General features: G+C 44.6%; 1 protein-coding gene across 2 annotated transcripts in view; it reads right to left on the bottom strand.

Annotated features, from left to right (window-relative positions):
- The window catches only part of CPNE5 (copine 5), a 417,182-nt gene that overhangs the window by 102,227 nt on the left and 294,207 nt on the right, over positions 1-20,748 (bottom strand). For both annotated transcript variants that reach the window (XM_063453199.1, XM_063453200.1), the window contains exons 12-17: positions 20,351-20,426; positions 16,819-16,872; positions 16,493-16,554; positions 7,071-7,117; positions 6,687-6,868; positions 6,404-6,531 (exon numbers count right to left, since the gene is read on the bottom strand). In XM_063453199.1, coding sequence (XP_063309269.1) covers positions 6,404-6,531; positions 6,687-6,868; positions 7,071-7,117; positions 16,493-16,554; positions 16,819-16,872; positions 20,351-20,426 — 549 coding nt within the window. The remainder of the gene's footprint in view (positions 1-6,403; positions 6,532-6,686; positions 6,869-7,070; positions 7,118-16,492; positions 16,555-16,818; positions 16,873-20,350; positions 20,427-20,748) is intronic.

Raw genomic sequence — 20,748 nt, 5'->3', positions numbered from 1 at the left:
TCTTGACGCAGGATCAGTCGGATCTCTTTTCGAATGGCCGTGATGTTGGCCTGAGGGAGGCATAGGATGCGCTGAGTCGCATCTATTTCGAACCCCCAAAATGTAACTACCTGCGTCGGTGTGAGGGCCGACTTCTCTCGGTTGACTACAAACCCCAGGGATTCGAACAAGGAGACCGTGTAGAGAGTCTGAGATTTCAGCCTGGAGGCGTCCTCGCAGAAGAGAAGCAAATCGTCCAGATATATGAGGCACCGAATGCCCCTGGAGCGCAGGCATGCTGTGAAACACCAAGGTGCCGAGCTGAGGCCGATGGTTAGGCAGGTGAATTGGCATGGCCTCCCTTTCCAAACGAAACGTAGGAATCGTCGGCATCAGGATTCCACCAGTACGGAGAGATATCCTTCAGATCTAGATGAGTGAACCAATCCCCTGGGCGCAGTAAGTCTCTTAGAAGATGGATGCCCTCCATCTTGAAGTGTTGATAGGAAATGAAGGCGTTCAGGTTCCTCAGATTTATGACCGGGGCGGAAATCTCCCGTCTTCTTCCTGACTAGGAAAGTCGAGCTGAAGAAACCTCCATCGTCCGGTGCCCACTGAACTGCCCCTTTGTCGAAGAGGGCCTGTATTTCGGCATCCACCAGGACTTGAAGCTTCTTGACGACACCGGAGACGGGGGGGGGGGGGAGGGGGCAGGGGGGTACCTCCTGGACTGGTGGCGAATGGAAGTCCATAATGTAACCTCGGACTGTTTGGAGTATCCAAGCGTCTGAAGAAATGTCCCGCCACCTGTCGAGACAAAAACATAACCTGCCGGCATGCAAAGGACTGGGAAAAACATGTGGTGTAACTTGTCTCACCTGTGGGCATTCTGCCTCTACCGCGCATCTGGTTCCCTCTGCCACGGTTTGACCTCAGGGAGGTGAAGGACCCAGAGTGGTAGCTGGGGAAGAAGGATGGTGTCCGGGATCCTCGGTGGCTCGATGGCCAGAAGCGGCTGGAGGCACGACCCCGCTGCCTTCCAGCCCTGCCAAAAACATGAGAGGTGTGAGAGCGGAACACCCTCCTCATCGAAGATTGGGCCTTATTCAGAGTGGCATAGAGGTTGACGTGCCACTGGAGCTCTTTGGTGAAAGGCTCCCCGAATAGCAGCCTTTTGGCCAACGGTCCCAGTTCCTTGGATCCCAACTCCGACAACTTAGCGTCCATGCGCATGAGGACCGCATTCCTCCGCTCCGTGCATAATGCCACGTTGGAGTTGCCCAGCAGGCAAATGGAGCATTATGGCTGCAGCGTCCAGGGGCGAGCCCTGCGAGACAGCCTCATCCGCCATAGTAAGGATCCGTACCAGCGGCCCCAACATGTCAAGCACCTTATCTTGTGCCAGGCGGAGATTGCGTTCGATCCCTTTCTTGGGATCGCGACTGGTACGGGTCAAATAGGTGGAGACCATCGTGTCAAACTCAGGTGTCATAGCGACCTTGTCTGGTAAGGTGGACCTGGGGCATTCAGCCCTCAATCTCTTCCGAACTGCCCAATCGAGGGGTCTGCGAACCCAATAATGGACGAACTGGGCCAGATGTTCGGGTAGGGACCACTCAGGAAACCTGGGGTGCCGGATGGTGCGTGGGTCGAACAGGGGTTCGCCCGTTGTGTCCAGGAACACGTGCTCCCCAAAGGAGGAGTGTAGGTGTTGCGACGCAGCCTCACCGGCGTCCTGTGGTTCTTCCTCACCGCAACCACCTTCATCCTCTGAGGGGGATTGATCCGCCCGCCATTCATCCAGTATGGACAGGGCCGCGGGGAGGGTGAATTCTTCCTCCTCTTGGGGGAAGTATCGTGGGCGTGCTGGTGATGCGGCGGTCGTCCGCCTGGGTCTCTTTGCAGGAGCCTTACCCTTCTGGGTACTCGGCTCAGGGCCTTCACCCTTCCAGTAGCGCTTAGAAGCGCGTGTTTGGTCTCTGTCCGGTGATTCAGGGCCGGACTCTATCAGCGTGCACTGAGTCTCCGATACATCCCTATCTTGGGATGACCGAGGTAATGCACGCGAGAGAGCTTTCTCTCAGAAGCGGCAACGGCCGCGTTAATCATAGCCTGTAGGCTCTCATGGGTTGAAGCGTCCATCTCCTGACCGTAGCGTGACCCTGGGGGTAGAAATGACACGTGTCACCCAACTATTATGGGAGCAATGTATATGGACAAAATTGTTAGTGTCTATAGTGTGGTCGTGGTGGACCCTCAGTATAAAATCTCCCCGTCTAGTATCCTAGGCCAGCGGCCGTAAGTATTTAGGTACGGACAAGCACCGGCTCAGAAATAGGGCACAGACAGAGCAGGCCAATCTCATGGGCACAGACAAAGCAGGCCAATCTTATGGGCACAGACAAAGCAGGCCAGATATAGGGGCACAGACAAAGCAGGCCAGTAATAGGGGCACAGACAAAACAGGCCAGTGACAGGGGAACAGACAGCGCAGGCCAGGACACTAATGAGGTGTAAGGTACAGAAAGGGTCACTTATACTGGAGCCTGAAGGACCTTGTGCTTTAGGACTAATGCAAGTTTCACATATAGCAATAGTGAATATCCCCATAAGGACACAACAATCCTGTGTACAACCCCAGCACAAACAAACCGAAGAGTACATTAAGGGGTTAAGTGCAGGGGAGGAAGGGGTGTTCCCAGACCACCAGGACCGAGATAGGCCTCAGGCCACGGTCTTGATTAGTGCTGGGAACCCCAAGTACCATACACGTGCCTATAGAGCACTGCAACGGGCGGGGGAGGGAGCATGCGTTTAGTGCTCCCTCCTCCACTCGGCGGACGCTCGCGGTCCGCGGATCAATCTGGCCGCGACTGGCGACCACGTGGAAAAGCTCCGGTCGGCGGGTAGAGCGCTCGTATCGCGAGTACCCCGCGACCAGAGGAGGAGAAAACACACACGGGACCGCTGGAGACGTACTCCGCGGTCCCGAGGGGATCGGAGGAGGCAGCAACAGGCCGGCCTCCAGAAACCCCTGAGCAGGACTAAACCCGATAGCAAAGAAAAACGGGTGAAAACGAGAGGGGACAGTAAAAGGGGAAGAAGCCCAGAAGTGAAAACAGTAAAGGGAAGAAACTTCCCACTATCCCAGAGGGGAAGAAAAAGGCAGATAGCCTAATACAAAACAGTCCCCAAATACATAATAAAAGAAAATATAACAATATAACAATTAAACAGAGAAATATTAAAATCCCAAAGCCACCAACTAATATTAGCAGGAGGCAGTGGTACTCTGACCTGTACTGATGCGGAGCAGCAAAGAAAGAGGAAATGGAATGTTGAGAAGGGAGTTATATGGTCTCCTTACTGTTTTCTGATTGGTTGTTTACTCTCTGTGTTTTTTTGCTGCTGTGGAGTTCTAGTAAAGAGAGACTTAAGCAAATATGAAGCCTCCTGTCATGTTATAAAATTTGGTTTTCACTTGAGGGAGGCAACCATGTAAAGAGATTTACTTGGCTAGGAATGTTTGTGTGGAGGGCTTAAGGCACTTGAATACTATGTAGAAAATTGTTCTAAAATGGTATTTGATGATCTTGTGCTGATGGGAATACCCATGACTAAGCTAAAGCATGTTTATTTGTTTAACACAAATTAAAAGTAAGTAAGTTGTATATGATGACATAAGTGATAATATAAAACCTTATGGGTTGACATGTGCATGAAAAGCAACAGATACAGTTCTTTAGATGCTGATATATATCATAAAATTGTAAACTATTAATTTTGATGAGGAATATTAGTTTCTACTATATACTGAATAATTAGACAAGTCCACTTGGCTGCCTTGTTTTTTTTTTTTTTTGGTACTACTTTTACTGCTTTACTGATGCTCCATAGCATTTGCCAACTTTGTCATTGGATTATCAACCTGAACTCACTTCCTTCCAGCGCTGTGTCACTTTCATGTCATGTATTGAGTCTCAAATAAAGGAAAGAGAGAACATGGAATTTCTGTCGGACACCTTCTTTGAAATGCATCATGAAAGAAGACCTGGCAGGACAAGCACAATGTTGAAAATGGTAAGATGCACTGGTCTCAGGGCCAAAAAAGGTTGTGGTGGTGGTCTGGGGGCTGGTGGGAGGTATCCCATGGGTGGATGCTGAGTGAATTAATAAGTGACAGGGCCATTTTAAATGACCCTCTTATGATAGTGGATTCATCTCTGGGGTTGTGGACTTGTCTTATCTATAACAGACCTAGTTTGAGATTCCATGACACACATTCTGGTTACCTACCAAATTAGTTTATGGGATAAATAAAAACACATATTGTGAATATCAGAAGACCAGAGCTTTCAACACCATTATGTAACTAGGTTAATGATGGTTTGTCTGTTAGGAAACCGGGTGAGATTTTGCAAAAAACATAAAGGGTATTAGTAAATTCACCATTTGCAAGACAATACTGATTTAATTAAAAGACCAGAACCAATATGCTACTAAACACAAATTAAATAAATAAATACACTGTTAGTCTTTAAAAAAATATATACAGCCTTGTTTTGGTAATAATCCACTATCCAGGATAGTATGTTGGCTGGCTTTGCATGTATACATTAGGTTTTCCTGTAATCTGTATATGTATAACACATCATGAACAACTCAGATGGACAAAGGCCATTCAACAAAACATAAAAATGTAAAGTGAGAGGATAGCTTTGGTCTATGTTGAAACACCCTATTAAATAATATAAAGGTTTTTCACTTCAAACAAATCCCTGCTGATTAGTAAAGATATGTTCAATTTGCCTTTTTTACTTGTTGTATTAGTTTGGACACATTTAAACCTATAGTCTTGCATGGTCCAATCACAGGCATCTCATAGAGGAGCTGTGATTGGACCTTTTGCCGGCTCAGAGCGTGTCAGAGTTCTGAGGGCTGGCAAGGGGAGGTGAGAAGGAAGAATGTAAGGTGGAAAAAAGAAGGGGAGAAGGACTAGGAGAAAAGTTCAATTAAAAAATACTATACTAGAGGCAGGAGGGATCGCAATGAGGGTGGGAGGGGGAAGCAATCTTCACCTTGTAGTTGCTTTGCCTGCAAGGAGAAGATTTTCATGCCTGTCGGCAGCATTGCAACCACAGACACATAATTGACATGGGCAGCCCGGAATAGAGGCCTCGACTGTCAATGTCACCTGTGCAACTAACCCCAACACACAATTAACCATATCTCAGTATATGAAGTGTTTAAAGTTGAATGACCACTTCAAATCACAGAAGTTGTCATGGTGGTAATCCTTTAAAGGAGCCCAATCACTAACTCTAATACTAGCCCTAAAACTTGCGCTAGCACTAACATTGCCTCTAACTCGAAAACCGTAATATTAAAACCAGAACCAGCTTTAGGCAGAGGTGAGTAAGGTATGTGTTTTTGGGGACCCCACATGCATTATACAGCCACTAAGAGCAAGACCTGGAGGTGTATGCCATTTCCCAGTCCCGCTGTGCAATGTTCACTTATTATTTATTTTACTGGCTAATAATGGAATATATTGAAAATTAAGGCTCATGGGCTTTACCAATAAAGTCCTCCCAACATTCCTGATTTCAGTGGAGCAGTCATGATTTTGGGACGACCAGTAACACCATGGAACTGTCCTGAGCACAGTGCTTGAGCATCATTAGACATGCTTGCGTACACACTGCAGACATGCTTGCGTACACACTGCAGGCCTACACCAATGACATTAATAGAATCGCTGTCTATGCCCTCCCCTCCACCCCATAAGAGCCCACATACCAAATCCCTATCTCATTATTCCTAATGTTAGGATGTATGAGTGCATCCAGAGCATAATTGAGATTTTCTTTCTTTTTTTTTTTTTTTTTTAGGCAAAGCATTACCTATTCAGTAGATGCATTTCATTGGCTGCACAGGTAATTGCACCATTTTTTTTATTATTTTACACATAATTATGCCAGGGGTCCCTTAAAAGAGTGCATATATTCTACCTCATACACTGCAGTGTTCATTGTCATATATATTTAGTTTGGCCATATGGACAGATGCTGTTATCAGCATACAAATACACAAGTAATTAGAGAGAACAAACCATTCATTATCAGCATACAAATAGTTATACAGTATCATTAAGTTGCACACAGTCCTCATTAGCTGTGTACAGAGGTGTTTGTTATCATATTGTGAGCTTGTTCATTACATAAAGGTTCTGTCTCTTAGTAATCAGTCTCAGGTAACTCAATTTAATGTCTTTAAATACAAAGTTGGAGCCCATTTTGGTGGATGATATGAATTTTATAGCAAAAGCACATGGCTGTAGGCACCTGTGGCTTTGCTGGTTTGCATTCATTGTATAACATAACACATTGTGTGGTGCTGCATATATACAGAATATTATACACACCTTGCCACTCTGTTCACTACTGGAGCAAAATTTGTAGGACCATAGAGCTGTACGGATTTCAGGCTCTTATGATATGCTTCTAAGATTCCTTCAATTCCATTACACTGTGGGTTCTCCACACTTCCATTCTATGGCAGACATTGCAAGTAAAGAACAAAAGTAATTTGTAATGAAACTAGACTAATAAATAGAAAGAAACATTAAAACAGTTATATGAGTACAGTGATAGACAGACAGATACTGTGACCACTTGTAAGACATGCGAGATAGATAGTGTCCTCACCAAGGGAAATTCATGGGAGACTCTTCCATCAGGTGGAAGTTTAGCTCCGAATCCAAGTCCTGGGAAACGTTTGTCACTATCATAATCCTGTATAATCTCCCCTACAGCCTTCAGTGCAAGAGCATAGGCATTCAGCTGATATGGGTTCATATAATGAAGAGAGGTTGACTGAGAAGGGTTTCCTGAGAGAAAGAGAGAAGAGAAGAAAAAGGCCAGAAGGTAGAGGGACAGATAGGAGAGACACATGCATGAGAAGAAGATTGAGAATTAGGCAGAAATAAAAGGAAAGCAAAATATGGAAAGCTTAAAACTTAAATAAAATAGATTTAGGATTATAGGAAATACGTTTGTGACAGTAGATGTGTAGTGATATAAATCACTCACCATTTGATGCTGTGAAGTCAATAGCAACTGTGAAATTAATCTGTGTGCTGAGAAGAAAAATAAATTAGAACAAACGTTAAGACAGTGAGGCTATGCACATTCACTTTCATGATTGTATGAAAGTAACAGATGTATTACACCAAATTAAATACTTGATACATTTATCCTCCTTTACAATACAGTTTAAAGAAGGGGAAAACATTAAAATTGATTATACCAATCACACAGATATGTAAATAACAGAAGTTGGATTTGGATTTTCTAACTTAATTCACCTGTGGGATAGTTGCCTAATGGCAAATTCTTGACACCCAGATACACATAAACCTATATTCCAAAACACAAAAACACACAAAAAAAATCATAGTGGCAAACATACACATATACACACTAAATACACAGATAATTACTCCCACACACATACACATATATGCATACAGTCACACATACTCACAGATACATACAGAGGCAAAAACAGAATCACACACACAGTGGCATGGGGCCCAGGTGCGCAAACTGATCCTTGCCTCCCCCCACCCCACCCCCTCGGCGCTTACACTGCCGCTGGTCGGGGCCGCAACACATGGTATGTACGCCAGTGCATGCAGATACATATACACTTAAAGGACCACTATAGGCACCCAGACCACTTCAGCTCAATTAAGTGGTCTGGGTTTCAGAGAAACTGCTATGTTTCACTGTGTTAATCCAGTCCCTAGTAGCTGTCTCACTGACAGCTGCTAGAGGCGCTTCCGCGATTCTCGCTGTGAAAATCACAGTAAGAAGTCGCTGGAAATCAATAGGAAAACATTGAGTAATGCTTTCCTATGGGCGGTTTGAATGCGCGCAAATCTTGTCGCGCATGCGCATTCGGAGCTGAGCGGCGGATTGGGGTGGAGAGATCCCCAGCGTCAAGGGAGAAAGGTAAGTGCTGAAGGGGTTTTAACCACTTCAGCCCAGCGGGAGGGGGGCCACAGACTATATAGTGCCAGTTTGTTTTCCTAGCACTATAGTGGTCCTTTAATGACATACATTCAGATACACATACAGATGAACAGATACCCATGCAGACCAGGAGATACACATACAGACCCACATACAGGCACATGCACATGCAGACACACACAGAGATACACATACATACACACACTCATAGTGACAGACCCACACACATACTCACTGACAAACACATATAAACTCTCACTAACAAACACACACTCACTAACAGACAAGCCTACACACACACACACTCATTACCAGACACACGCACGCTCTCACGAACAGACGCATACACACTAGCTAACAGACACACACATTTACTGACAGGCACACACTTAGCGACAGACATACATACACACTCACTGACAGACAGACACACATACACACATACTCACTTACAAAACATGCACTCTCACTGACAAAAAGACACTCACTAACAGACACCAAACAGACTCACTAACAGACACACACTCAATAACAGACACAAACTAAAAGACACACACATACACACAGTAACAGACATACACACTCACTGACACATACACACTAACACTAGCTCACATTTTTTTTTTTTTTTTTAATCCCCCAGCCTCCTTACCTTTGGAAGTGCTGAGGGGATTCCAGCTTTCCCTGGGGTCCAGTGGGGCTGCTAGGTGGTCGGTCACTGCAGATGGCGAGGGAGCACTGATCCTCCTGTTCAGCTACCTCGCGCGCCGCTTACTGATGCTGGAGCCGGAGTGACGTCATATTCCGGCTCCGACATCACTGAGGTGCGGGCGAGGGAGCTGCGCAAAGTGACGCCACTGCAAGCCTTGGGGGCCCTGAGGTGGCAAGCTCCTGGGCCCCCCAGGAGAAGAGGCTGGCAAAATGAGGCCATGGCCACACTGGCGTACATACCCGGGTTGCAGGGCGGCCAGGCCCCCTGGAGAGCCGGGCCCGGTCGCAGCTGCAACCCCTGCAACCGCAGTATGTACGCCAGTGCACACACACATTTGAAGATGCACACTCACAAAAACACACAGACACAGATACACACAAAAGCACATACTGATACACACATAGGTACACATATATGCATACACATAATCACACACTTACAGATACACACAATCACCCTCATGGATTCATACACTAGCACTACGAATGCACCTAAATGAAAATTCTGTCCCGAAACCGAAAATTCTGGATGCCCTTGGCCGAAAACCAAAACCAACTTTTCCCCAAATGATTTTTAAAAAAGTTTTTTTCCTATCATTTTTTTAATATTAGACTTTTGAATGAATTTCATTAATCTAATATGAAAAACGTCCCTTCTCTTTTAGTGGTCCTCCCCGCTTAATGTTCTTCTCTCCCCTCCCTCTTTTTTAGTGTTCTTTCCCCCCTCCTCCCCAGTCCCATAGTATTCTTTCCCCCCTCCCCCCCAGTCCAATAGTGTTTTTTTCTCCCCTAAATTGTCCCAGTGTTTCCCTCCCCTGGCCCATAGTGTTATTTTCTCCCCTCCCCTGTACCAGTGTTCAGGGATGGACTGACAGCCTTCTGGGCCCCCGGACAAAATTTGAGCAGGGCCCTACGAAGACAAAATATTAAAGGAGCACTATAGTGCCAGGAAAACAAACTTGTTTTCCTGGCACAATATGGTCATTAGGTTCCCCCCAACCTGCTGGGCTGAAGGGGTTAAACTGTTTAAGAACAGTTTGACAACTTACCTGGGGTCTGCTGGGATATGAGGCTGTAGTAGGGCATAGGAGCAGTGGTGTGTGTGAGTAGTGCAGTGTGTGTGAAAGGTTCAGTGTGTGTGTGGGGGGGGAGGGGAGGGTGTAGTGAGTGAATGTGTAGGGCAATGTGTGTATGGGGGCAATGTATGTGTAGCTGTGTGTGTGTGTGTGTGTTGGCAGTGTATGTGTGTGTGGGGCAATGTGTGTATGTGTATGGTGTGTGTGGGGGGGCAGTGTATGTGTGTGTTGGGCAATGTGTGTATGGGGAGGGCAGTGTGTGTGGGGGCAATGTGAGTATGGGGAGCAGTGTGTGTGGGGGCAATGTATATATGGGTAACCAGTGTATGTGTGTATATGGGTGGGCAGTGTATGCAGTGTGTGTGTATAATGGTGGGCAGTGTGTATATATACACACACACACACACACCTATACATACATACATACATACATATACATAGGCAGTGTATATGTATATATATATATGTGTGTGTGTGTATATATGGGTGGGCAGTATATATATATATATATATGTGGGCAGTGTATGTATATGGGTGGGCAGTGTATGTATGTATATGGGTGAGCAGTGTATGTATGTATATGGGTGAGCAGTGTATGTATGTATATGGGTGGGCAGTGTATGTATGTATATGGGTGGGCAGTGTATGTATGTATATGGGTGGGCAGTGTGTATATTTGGGGGGCAGTGTATGTATGTATATGGGTGGGCAGTGTGTATATATATGTATATAAGTGGGCAGTGTATATATAGGGGGCAGTGTGTATATATGGGGGGGCAGTGTGTATATATGGGGGCAGTGTATATATATGGGGGGGGCAGTGTATATATATGGGGGGCAGTGTATATATATGGGGGCAGTGTATATATATGGGGGGCAGTGTATATATATATGGGGGGCAGTGTATATATATATGGGGGGCAGTGTATATATATATATATATATATATATATATATATATGGGGGGCAGTGTGTATATATGTATATGGGGGGGCAGTGTATGTGTGTGTGTATATATGTATATGGGGGGCAGTGTATGTGTGTGTGTATATATGTATATGGGGGGCAGTGTATGTGTGTGTGTATATATGTATATGGGGGGCAGTGTATGTGTGTGTGTATATATATATATGTGGGCAGTGTATGTATATGGGGTGGCAGTGTGTATATATGGGGGGGGCAGTGTGTATATATGGGGGGGCAGTGTGTATATTTGGGGGGGCAGTGTATATATATAAGTGGGCAGTGTATATATGGGGGCAGTGTGTATATATGGGGGGCAGTGTGTATATATGGGGGGCAGTGTGTATATATGGGGGGCAGTGTATATATATGGGGGGCAGTGTATATATATGGGGGGCAGTGTATATATATGGAGGGGCAGTGTATATATATATATATATGGGGGGGCAGTGTATATATATGGGTGGGCAGTGTGTATATATGGGTGGGCAGTGTGTATATATGGGTGGGCAGTGTGTATATATGGGTGGGCAGTGTATGTATGGGGGAAGTGTGTGTGGGCGGGGCAGTGTGTATATATGGGGGGGCAGTGAGTATATATGGGGGGGCAGTGAGTATATATGGGGGGAAGTGTATGTATATGGGGGGGCAGTGTATGTATATGGGGGGGCAGTGTATGTATATGGGGGGCAGTGTATGTATATGGGGGGGCAGTGTATGTATATGGGGGGGCAGTGTATGTATATGGGTGGGCAGTGTGTGTATATGGGTGGGCAGTGTGTGTATATGGTGGGGGCCAGTGTGCGTATATGGTGGGGGCCAGTGTATGTATATGGGGGGGGCAGTGTGTGTATATGGGGGGGCAGTGTGTGTATATGAGGGGGGCAGTGTGTGTATATGAGGGGGGCAGTGTGTGTATATGAGGGGGGCAGTGTGTGTATATGAGGGGGGCAGTGTGTGTATATGGGGTGGGCAGTGTATGTATATAGGTGGGTAGTGTATGTATATGGGTGGGCAGTGTATGTATATGGGTGGGCAGTGTATGTATATGGGTGGGCAGTATATGGGGGGCTGTGTATGTGTATATGGGGGGGTCAGTGTGTGTGTATGGGGGGGCAGTGTGTGTATGGGGGGCGCAGTGTGTGTATGGGGGGAGGCAGTGTGTGTATGGGGGGGCAGTGTGTGTATGGGGGGGGCAGTGTGTGTATGGGGGGGGCAGTGTGTGTATGGGGGGGCAGTGTGTGTATGGGGGGGCAGTGTGTGCATGGGGGGGCAGTGTGTGTATGGGGGGGGGGCAGTGTGTGTATGGGGGGGCAGTGTGTGTATGGGGGGGCAGTGTGTGTATGGGGGGCAGTGTGTGTAGGGGGGGCAGTGTGTGTATGCGGGGGCAGTGTGTGTATGGGGGGGGGCATGTGTGTATGGGGGGGCAGTGTGTGTATGGGGGGGGCAGTGTGTGTATGGGGGGGGCAGTGTGTGTATGGGGGGCAGTGTGTGTATGGGGGGGCAGTGTGTGTATGGGGGGGGGAAGTGTGTGTATGGGGGGGGCAGTGTGTGTATGGGGGGGGCAGTGTGTGTATGGGGGGGGGGCAGTGTGTGTATGGGGGGGGCAGTGTGTGTAGGGGGGGGGCAGTGTGTGTAGGGGGGGCAGTGTGTGTATGGGGGGGGCAGTGTGTGTAGGGGGGGGGCAGTGTGTGTAGGGGGGGGGGCAGTGTGTGTATGGGCCTGCTTACCTGTACAATGTGATGTTTTTCTCCCTCCATCTTCCTCAAGCAGCACTCTGGACGCCAGGATCCTCTTCTCACTCTCCATCCACGCTGTCAGTGTGCTCCGTGTGAGAGGGAAGCCGGGGGTGTGAGGTCACTTCCTGCCCCCTCCAATCCTCACACTGGGCACTGAGCAGGGAGGGAGAGAGAGACCTGGCAGTGAGAGCAGGTATAATGCTGCCAGGTCTCTCACAGAGTGGAGTGGGGGGATTGATGGGTTGCAGGGGCCCTTGGAGTCATTATGGGCCCCTGCAACCTTCTTACAGCACTTTTATTTTGCATAACTTACTTCTGCTGTGGAGATCTTTGATCTCCACAGCAGAAGCATGACTGTGCTGCCGGGCCCCCTGACTGACTCGGGCCCTCGGTCCATGACCGAACTGCCCGACCTGTCAGTCCGCCCCTGCCAGTGTTCTTTCCCCCCTCCCCTATCCCACAGTGTTGTTTCCCCCCCTCCCCTGTCCCATAGTGTTCTTCCCCCCCCTCCCCTGTCCCATATTGTTCTTTACCCCCCTCCCCTGTCCCATTGTGTTCTTTCCCCCCTCCCCTGTCCCATAGTGTTCTTTCCCCCCTGCAAATTTGACCCGTTTTCGGCCGAAATGGGATAGGCCCATTTTCCCCCCGAAAATTTTGGCAGCCGAAATTTCGGTGCATCCCTAACTGGCACTACTGTACCCCTAATGTTTTTGAACTATGCACTGGGGACATTTCTAGATCCCTGGTGGTCCGGTGGGGAATCCCTGGTGGTTCCAGTGGTAGGAGTAAATTCTAGCCCTTAGCAACGCTCTGTGCTCGCGAGAGTAGGACCCGGAGGAGCTGCAGGCTGAGCTCCCGGGTCCTCTCTCCCTCCCTGCCGGCTGCCAGCACAGTGATCTCTGATCTCCCTCCCCGGTCCGCAGGCACCTTGCAGGGCTGGCACTTGGACAATGCCAGCCCTGCACTAGCCGGCAGGGGAAAAACTGTATTCCTAACATTATAGTGTCCATTTCCCTCTGTGCCTGCCCAACTTTTCAATAGCATTACTGAGGCTGTGTAGGCCAAAACGCTGAATTTATTTTCTGTTGTATCCTGTGTGCACCAATAAACCAGACTACAGAGAGCCTGCATTGTGAAGCATGTGGATTGCATATTTGCCCAGTTTTGCCCACAATTTCCTTGACAATCAACTTTTTTGGGACAGGAGAAGTAACAGTAAGACATCATGCATGGATATATTCAGCACCAACTCATTTCCTGTCTTAAGGACTTATCAATAGTGCTATCTATAATCTTCTGCTATAAGAACATGTCTCAGACTGCTGATGAATGGTAATTTAAAATGCAAAAGAAACATGTTTGATCATTTTGAAACATGTTTGATTCATCACAAGATTTCATAAGGCTCTGTATAAGGCTCTGTTTGGTAGATGCTTGGTGGCAGGCCCAGGATACTGTTCTAGCTACATCAAAATAAAGTTGCTATAGCGCTAGGAGGTCTCTAGCACTGGCTCACTTTAAGGGATTAAATTGTTCTTGAACAGTTTAACGCCAAGTCTGTGTTCCAGCACCAACTCTCCCTGTTCCTCTGTCCTTCCATTTTCTCAAAATCGAGAAACCACAAGACTCTAGCAGAATTGGGCAGCGGCAATGCTGATTGGCTGAGAACGGACAGATGATGCTCTCAATCAGTGACTCCCCATTCATAAAACCGACTTGAAAAAGGTACTCCTCGTAACTTATCATTCCTCAAGATCACAGCCTAGTCCAGGATGCCAGTGTGTTAAGGAGGCGGCAATGGTCCCTGGCAGTAACCATGGCCTCTATCAGCTCCCTGGCGATGGCATACAACAGGGGAATCCTCTTCACATCACATAACATCTCTCACAGTAGGCGGGTAGGAGCCTGATGCAGCTTGTACGGTAGATACCACTCCTTACTCTTGCCTTCGCTTCAGTACCGGGGGACTGTTCTGGGTTGTGGGAGAGACCGGACTGATCGACATGGTGAAGGTGCCTGTTTAATAGCCTGGGGTTCACCCAGTGGATTTTGACTCAAGTTTGTGCCTTCAGTCAGCTCCTCTTGATAGAAAAGATAATGGATACTGGTCTCTCCAGGCTTCCAGAGTGCTCAGGACCTGAGGACGGCCAGGTCTCACTTCCACTATGGAAAGAAAATAAGGATCCAGGCACTCAAGGATAAAAGCAAAAATAGCAGCTTTATTAAGTGCTAAATAACAGCAACTTTTCTACCCAGCAGGGTCTACACAGCTTGACCCTGCTGGATCGAAACATTGCTGTAGTTTTTCTCTAAATAAAGCTGCTATTTTGGCTTTTATCCTTGAGTGCCTGGATCAATATTTAATTTTGAGCACCTATCGATAGGGCATGGGCTACCTGTGCATGTTTTCTTATGCTAATTTATTTTCTTCATGGCTGATTTACTGTGCTAAACTTGCTACTCCAGTGGTTTTACGCTAACCTGATAGAGCTTGTCTATATGATATCTCTTACTTAAATCTAAAATTAATATTCTGGTCATAATTCATATTACTGCAGTGTACTGTATGGTAATATTTAGCCTTGTACGTTTGCTTACTATCCTGGTACTCAGTACTAAAACAAATAAAAAATAAAATTAATCCAGCCCTGGAGTTGATGACTCAGGGCCCAGATTGAATTCATTTTGGCCTGGATGAAATCCTTACCAAATTCATCAACACTGTCCAGATTTTGTAGTGGGAATTTCAGGGCACTTCAAGGCCATTTCGAGGGATCTATTTTTTTTTTTTTTGTAGTTACATATTACATAGTTACATAGATGAAAAGAGACTTGCGTCCATCAAGTTCAGCCTTCCTCACATTTATTTTTTGCTGTTGATCCAAAAGAAGGCAAATAAAAGTTTTGAGAACTTTCCTATGATGCCAACTTTCAATGTGTTGTTCAACTAGAGAAGAAGGAACATGTACTGCAGGAAGGGGAGAATAATTAACTGGTGTGTTCTAATTTCCTATTCTAATGCTTTCTCTAGTATGTTTCCATTTGTAAACAGAGGGGTTTGTTCTCTTGAAGGTGGAAAAAGTGTAAATGTAACTTTTCAAATACTTTTCATAAAAGAATATATTGACAGAAAAATACCAGGTTTTAGGATTCCAGAATGTGAAATAGTTTCACAGGCTAAAGAATTAAATGAAATTATAGATCAGATCAAATATTTCTATCCCTGAAGTTCCCAAAGCAACTTAAGTTCTGGGCCTTCAAGCAGGTGTGTCTTCTTTCGTCAGTATGTGAGTGTGACAAAGAACTGGGGGTTATTACAGAAGTACAATGTTTCAAAAACAATCATGCTGAGAATCATGCTTTTTTGGAAATATTCAAGGCAATGGTATGATACCGTAACTCATTCTCAGCATAGCTCTTGTATAAAAGCAACTTTCTGTTTTAGAGTTAGATATAAGAAACCAGCATCTGGCTGTGAGATAGTAAGATGGCCTAGTGTCACAATACTGCCAGAGTGCATCATTTTGGTGCCCTTTTTAACATTGTGCATAATTTCCACGTTGATTCAGATAACGATGCCAATTGCTCTACTTTATTGTGCCAGGATGCCTTGCGTCATTTCTGACTCCCGCCTCCTACTGTCATCTCCGCAACATTTTTTCGCCCAGCAAATTCTAAGGATTGGTAATATGCCTCTGTCCATTTCTACCTTTACCTAAGCTAGGTGTGACTTAAGCTTTGCTTGGTGGCCCTAGGGCCATCATGACACCTAGTAGCTGAGTTATAAATGATTTATTTTTCTTCGGGCTGTAGAAGGGTTGTTTATACCAACATATCACTTGGTATTGTCTCTTTCGGTAGCAGTTATGGAATTCTGTATGCTCAATAATATTTCCAAATACAATGTGCTAAACTTGGTACACTTAAAAATGGATTCACTGTGTCAAAAATCTGACAAAGAAAGATATGATTTCATCACAACACTCACCCTCCTTTGATATAATCTAAAAATGTGTGTTCTGACTCCACAGAAAAAGACAAAAGTGTAACCTGGGAAAGAAGAGATAGAAGAGTGAGGAAGGGCATGTATAACAATGTGCCAGATTCACACAATACAAACAGGATGTGGCCAGTAGTTTAGACATGCAGTAGATTAATAAAAAAAAAAAGCAAGAAACACAAGACAACCTGATCCATAGCCTTAGAGGCTGACATTGCTGGAGGGAAACGGCCAGTTGCAAGGAGGAGAAATTCAATGCAAGAGGTTAAGAACAGTGGAATCAACAAATTGATGAACAAACAGTAAGTCTTTACCGTGCCTGAGTTTACATATTTCTTCTTCTTTATTTTCTTTCTTGGATTAATAACCTTCGTGAAAAATATAATGTTAATACAGACTTAGGTTGTGGGAACATCAACCACCTTCCTAGACATTCATAGTCTCCCAGTCACAAAAACACTCACACAGCTTAAATGTATTATCCATTCCAAGATAAATATCAGCTTTAACTTTAAGTACCATATTTTTCTAAATAAAGGATGCTGTTTTTTACAGAGCATTGCTGCAAGTTACCAAGGCAATGCACCAACTCTGCACCTAGCAGAAGAGACTGCACCCAGCAGTGGTGCAAACTGGAGCCTCTACAGCAAGCATGTCAAACTCAAAGTCTGGCACGGGCCACATAAACAAGGTTTAAGTTTATGTGGGCCGCAAAAAAAAATACCTTAAATTTTCAAAGAAACATAGGTTTATTTTAAAAAGTACAGTATATAAAAAAAACAGCATCCCCTACTAAACCACAGCACCCCCCTCTACTAAATCCCAGTCCCCCCTCTACTAAACCACAGCACTCCCTTCTACCACCCTGTGCCAAATCTGATCCTCACGCTACTTCTTGAAACCCTGTGAAGGTGGAGCATGTCGATGTCACGTGGTGTGGCGTGCCGCCATGCACCTCCAGGTACTCCACTGTCTAGTCGCAGCCAACACTGACCAAAACACACACACACTCACAGACAGACACACATACTCACAGACAGACACACACACATACTCACAGACAGACACACACACATACTCACTGACAGACACACACACACACATACTCACTGACAGACACGCACATACTCAATGACAGACACACACATACTCAATGACAGACACACAGACACTCACACATACTCACTGACAGACACACACAGACACACACACATACTCAATGACAGACACACACACACTCACTGACACAGACACACACACTGACAGACACACACACTGACAGACACACACATTTACACATTTTTGGACTCACATAATTTAATTTATTGTTCCCTACATTTGGGAGCTGGTGTGGGGATCTTCTGTCTGGAGTTCTCCTTCCTGCTCCTCACTGCTCCTTCGCACAGTTTAGTGATGCCGGGTGCCGGAATATGACATCATATTCCGGTGCCCGGCTTCACTACAGACGGCGTGAGGGAGCAGTGAGGAGCTGGAACACTGAACTCCCTCGCTGGCCCTCCTCTTCAGCTGGGTAAGTGTTAGCAGAGTAGGCACCTGCAATGTGGGGAAAGCAGGTGCCTACTCTGCTATAACAGCAGCATGTACTTGCGGCTCGCTGGGCCGCAAAGAGGGTCTTTGTGGGCTGCATGCGGCCCGTGGGCTGCGAGTTTGACATGCTTACTCTACAGAATCAACAGACCACGAGATAAAGCTGGAAAAAAAACAATGATTGCTACACTTGCTACATTTCCCATACACAAAAGCTGAAGGTACTGTAATTATGGTACATGTATTTTTTCGCTTAAATTTCTAGTTAAAATATATGGGTGTGTCTTATATTCCAGTAAGTCATATATTCAGAAAATTATAGTAGTTTAAGTAAGTAATCCAATATTTATAAAAACTATCAGGGTAATACCTTAACTTGTTTTTTGTTTTTTTAAATCTAATTAAAACTGTCCAAATTCCGATCAGAAGGGCAATTCTTATATTAGCCACAGCTTAATATCGAAATTTGGCCAACCCAAGCGAATCTGCACCAATGGCCGGATTTGGTGTCTGGAAAAAAATATGGATACAAATTTGTGCTGTTCGTATCCGATCCATACGATATACAAAGTATAGGATTCGGAATATTCGCAAAACACCAATTTAAAACACAGGACCACTGCATCCAGCACAATGCACATTTGCAAATTATCATTGTATTACTATTATTATTCTAAGCACCATCAATATTTCAGTGATTTGAGGTGGTCATGGTGTCTGGAGTCTGTATGTGCAGAGTTTCGCTTTGATATCCTGCACATACAGAGATTAACCCAGCCACTACTAGACGTGTAATTTCACCTCCAGCAGCGTCATTGGCAAGGCCAGAACAAAGATCTGGGTAGGATAGTGTAAATTCTGTGCAAATTTGGCATTTGACGCCAACACACACAGGATGCTGGAGCCAAACAGCCAATGGCAACATGCCCCCTTCTGTAACACCCCTGACTTACCCTCAATCCTCCTCCCTGACATCCCTCTCTCTCCAGCAAAGGTGAGTAATGTCAGACATGGAGGATCAAAGTTTTATTTTAAGCCGTTATTTATTTTTTTGACATTTGGTGGGGGAGAGGGTTCCTGAAACCAAAACCAAAACCAGTTTTACTAATGATTGTAAGGAACTCTAAATCTCCCAATTTTCCAATGAGTGAAAAATGTATTTGGCAATGTAAGATGGAGTTGGGTTGTGCTAGAGTAAAAATTGGTGCTCTCATTTTTGATTAGGATAGGTATTCTGCGCTGTGCAGTATCTTGGTATATTTTTTTATTTATTTAGGAAGAGTGCGGGTCATAATGAGTTTTGTTTGTATATATATATATATATATATATATATATATATATATATATATATATATATACACATATATATATATTTTTACTTTAGTTTTATATATATATATATATATATATATATATATATATATAAACAAAACAGTGTTTACAGTACCTTTTAAGTACTAATACTAGTAGCCAGCGGGCACGTAGTTAAATAAGCCTCAGCCAACATAAATAAATACATCTATATGGCTCAATACAACCCCCATATTAATAGAAATTACGTTTCTAATGAAAATAAAAACAACACTGACATTTTTTTTTTTTTTTAAATGCAACATAAGAAAAAAAAGATCCATGTGAGCTCCACAAGAGCTAAGAATGGAATGATATTTCAAGGTAGGAAAAAGATAAAAGATTTTTTAAAGGCCTTCCCTTACTTTGAGTTCTCCTTGAGTGCTCTCTGATTGGCTTGACTTGAAAGCCAACCAGTTAGAGTGTTCTGACTCTTGCTTCTCTAAAAACTTGCCACGAGAATATTCCCAGGACCATAATCAGGCTCATTTGGAGCATTCTCTGCATTGTTAAATAGCGTGAAAAAATCTTATAGCACCGAATGTTTTTACCCCATACGGTACATGACCATTCTGACTTTAGTGAATAATCCTTAATATCTCAAGCACGTATAGCATTATAGTAGTAGCATTCTTTTAAAAGAACACTTTAAGCATTATAAATAAATTAATTGCTTCAAAATCTCAAAAATAGTAGTTGTTTTTTCAGCTTCTTTCTTAAAGGGTTATTTACTCACGCAAGTATTCAAAGTGATTTCAGAGCACAATTCTAAATTCAGGCCAAAATAGCCAAGCTGAAAAAATTATCTAAGCCAGCTATGCTTCAACCTTGGCTTCTTTGGGTTAAAATTTTTTACATTTCTCACTTTAGTGAATAACCCTGATAGTAATTCTCCAAGCTTCTCTCTCATCCCAGTAATAGTGCTAGAAACAGCCACCTTTTCTTACCTCGTAAGCATTAAATTGACTTTGTCCTTTGGATAATTCTCTGTAAGTGGTGCTGAACTCTCCAATAAAATCATGACTATGAAAAAAAAAAAAATTAAATAAATAATCCTGACGTCATATACTGTACAGTATTAAGGCAAATTAGTCCTGACTGAATGCTCTGTCTCAAGTTATATCAGTATATAATCAACAGTTAAATTTGCACTGCACAAATATTATCATAATACTTTAAAGATCTGCTTGCTAGCCTAAAACATTACTCACTAAATTATTCATATTGTACTAAAAAATTTAAAAGTTTTGCCACTGTGGAGCTTCAATTTCTAATTACTGCAAATGTTCTTTGAATTAAGCAAATAAGTTGAAAGCCTCAATATTGTCTTGGGAGACTACCAGTC

The sequence above is a fragment of the Pelobates fuscus genome, chromosome 1 (assembly GCF_036172605.1).
Source record: "Pelobates fuscus isolate aPelFus1 chromosome 1, aPelFus1.pri, whole genome shotgun sequence".
NCBI lineage: Eukaryota > Metazoa > Chordata > Amphibia > Anura > Pelobatidae > Pelobates > Pelobates fuscus.
Note: the sequence above shows the minus strand (reverse complement) of the source record. Positions and strands in the feature narration are given on the sequence as shown.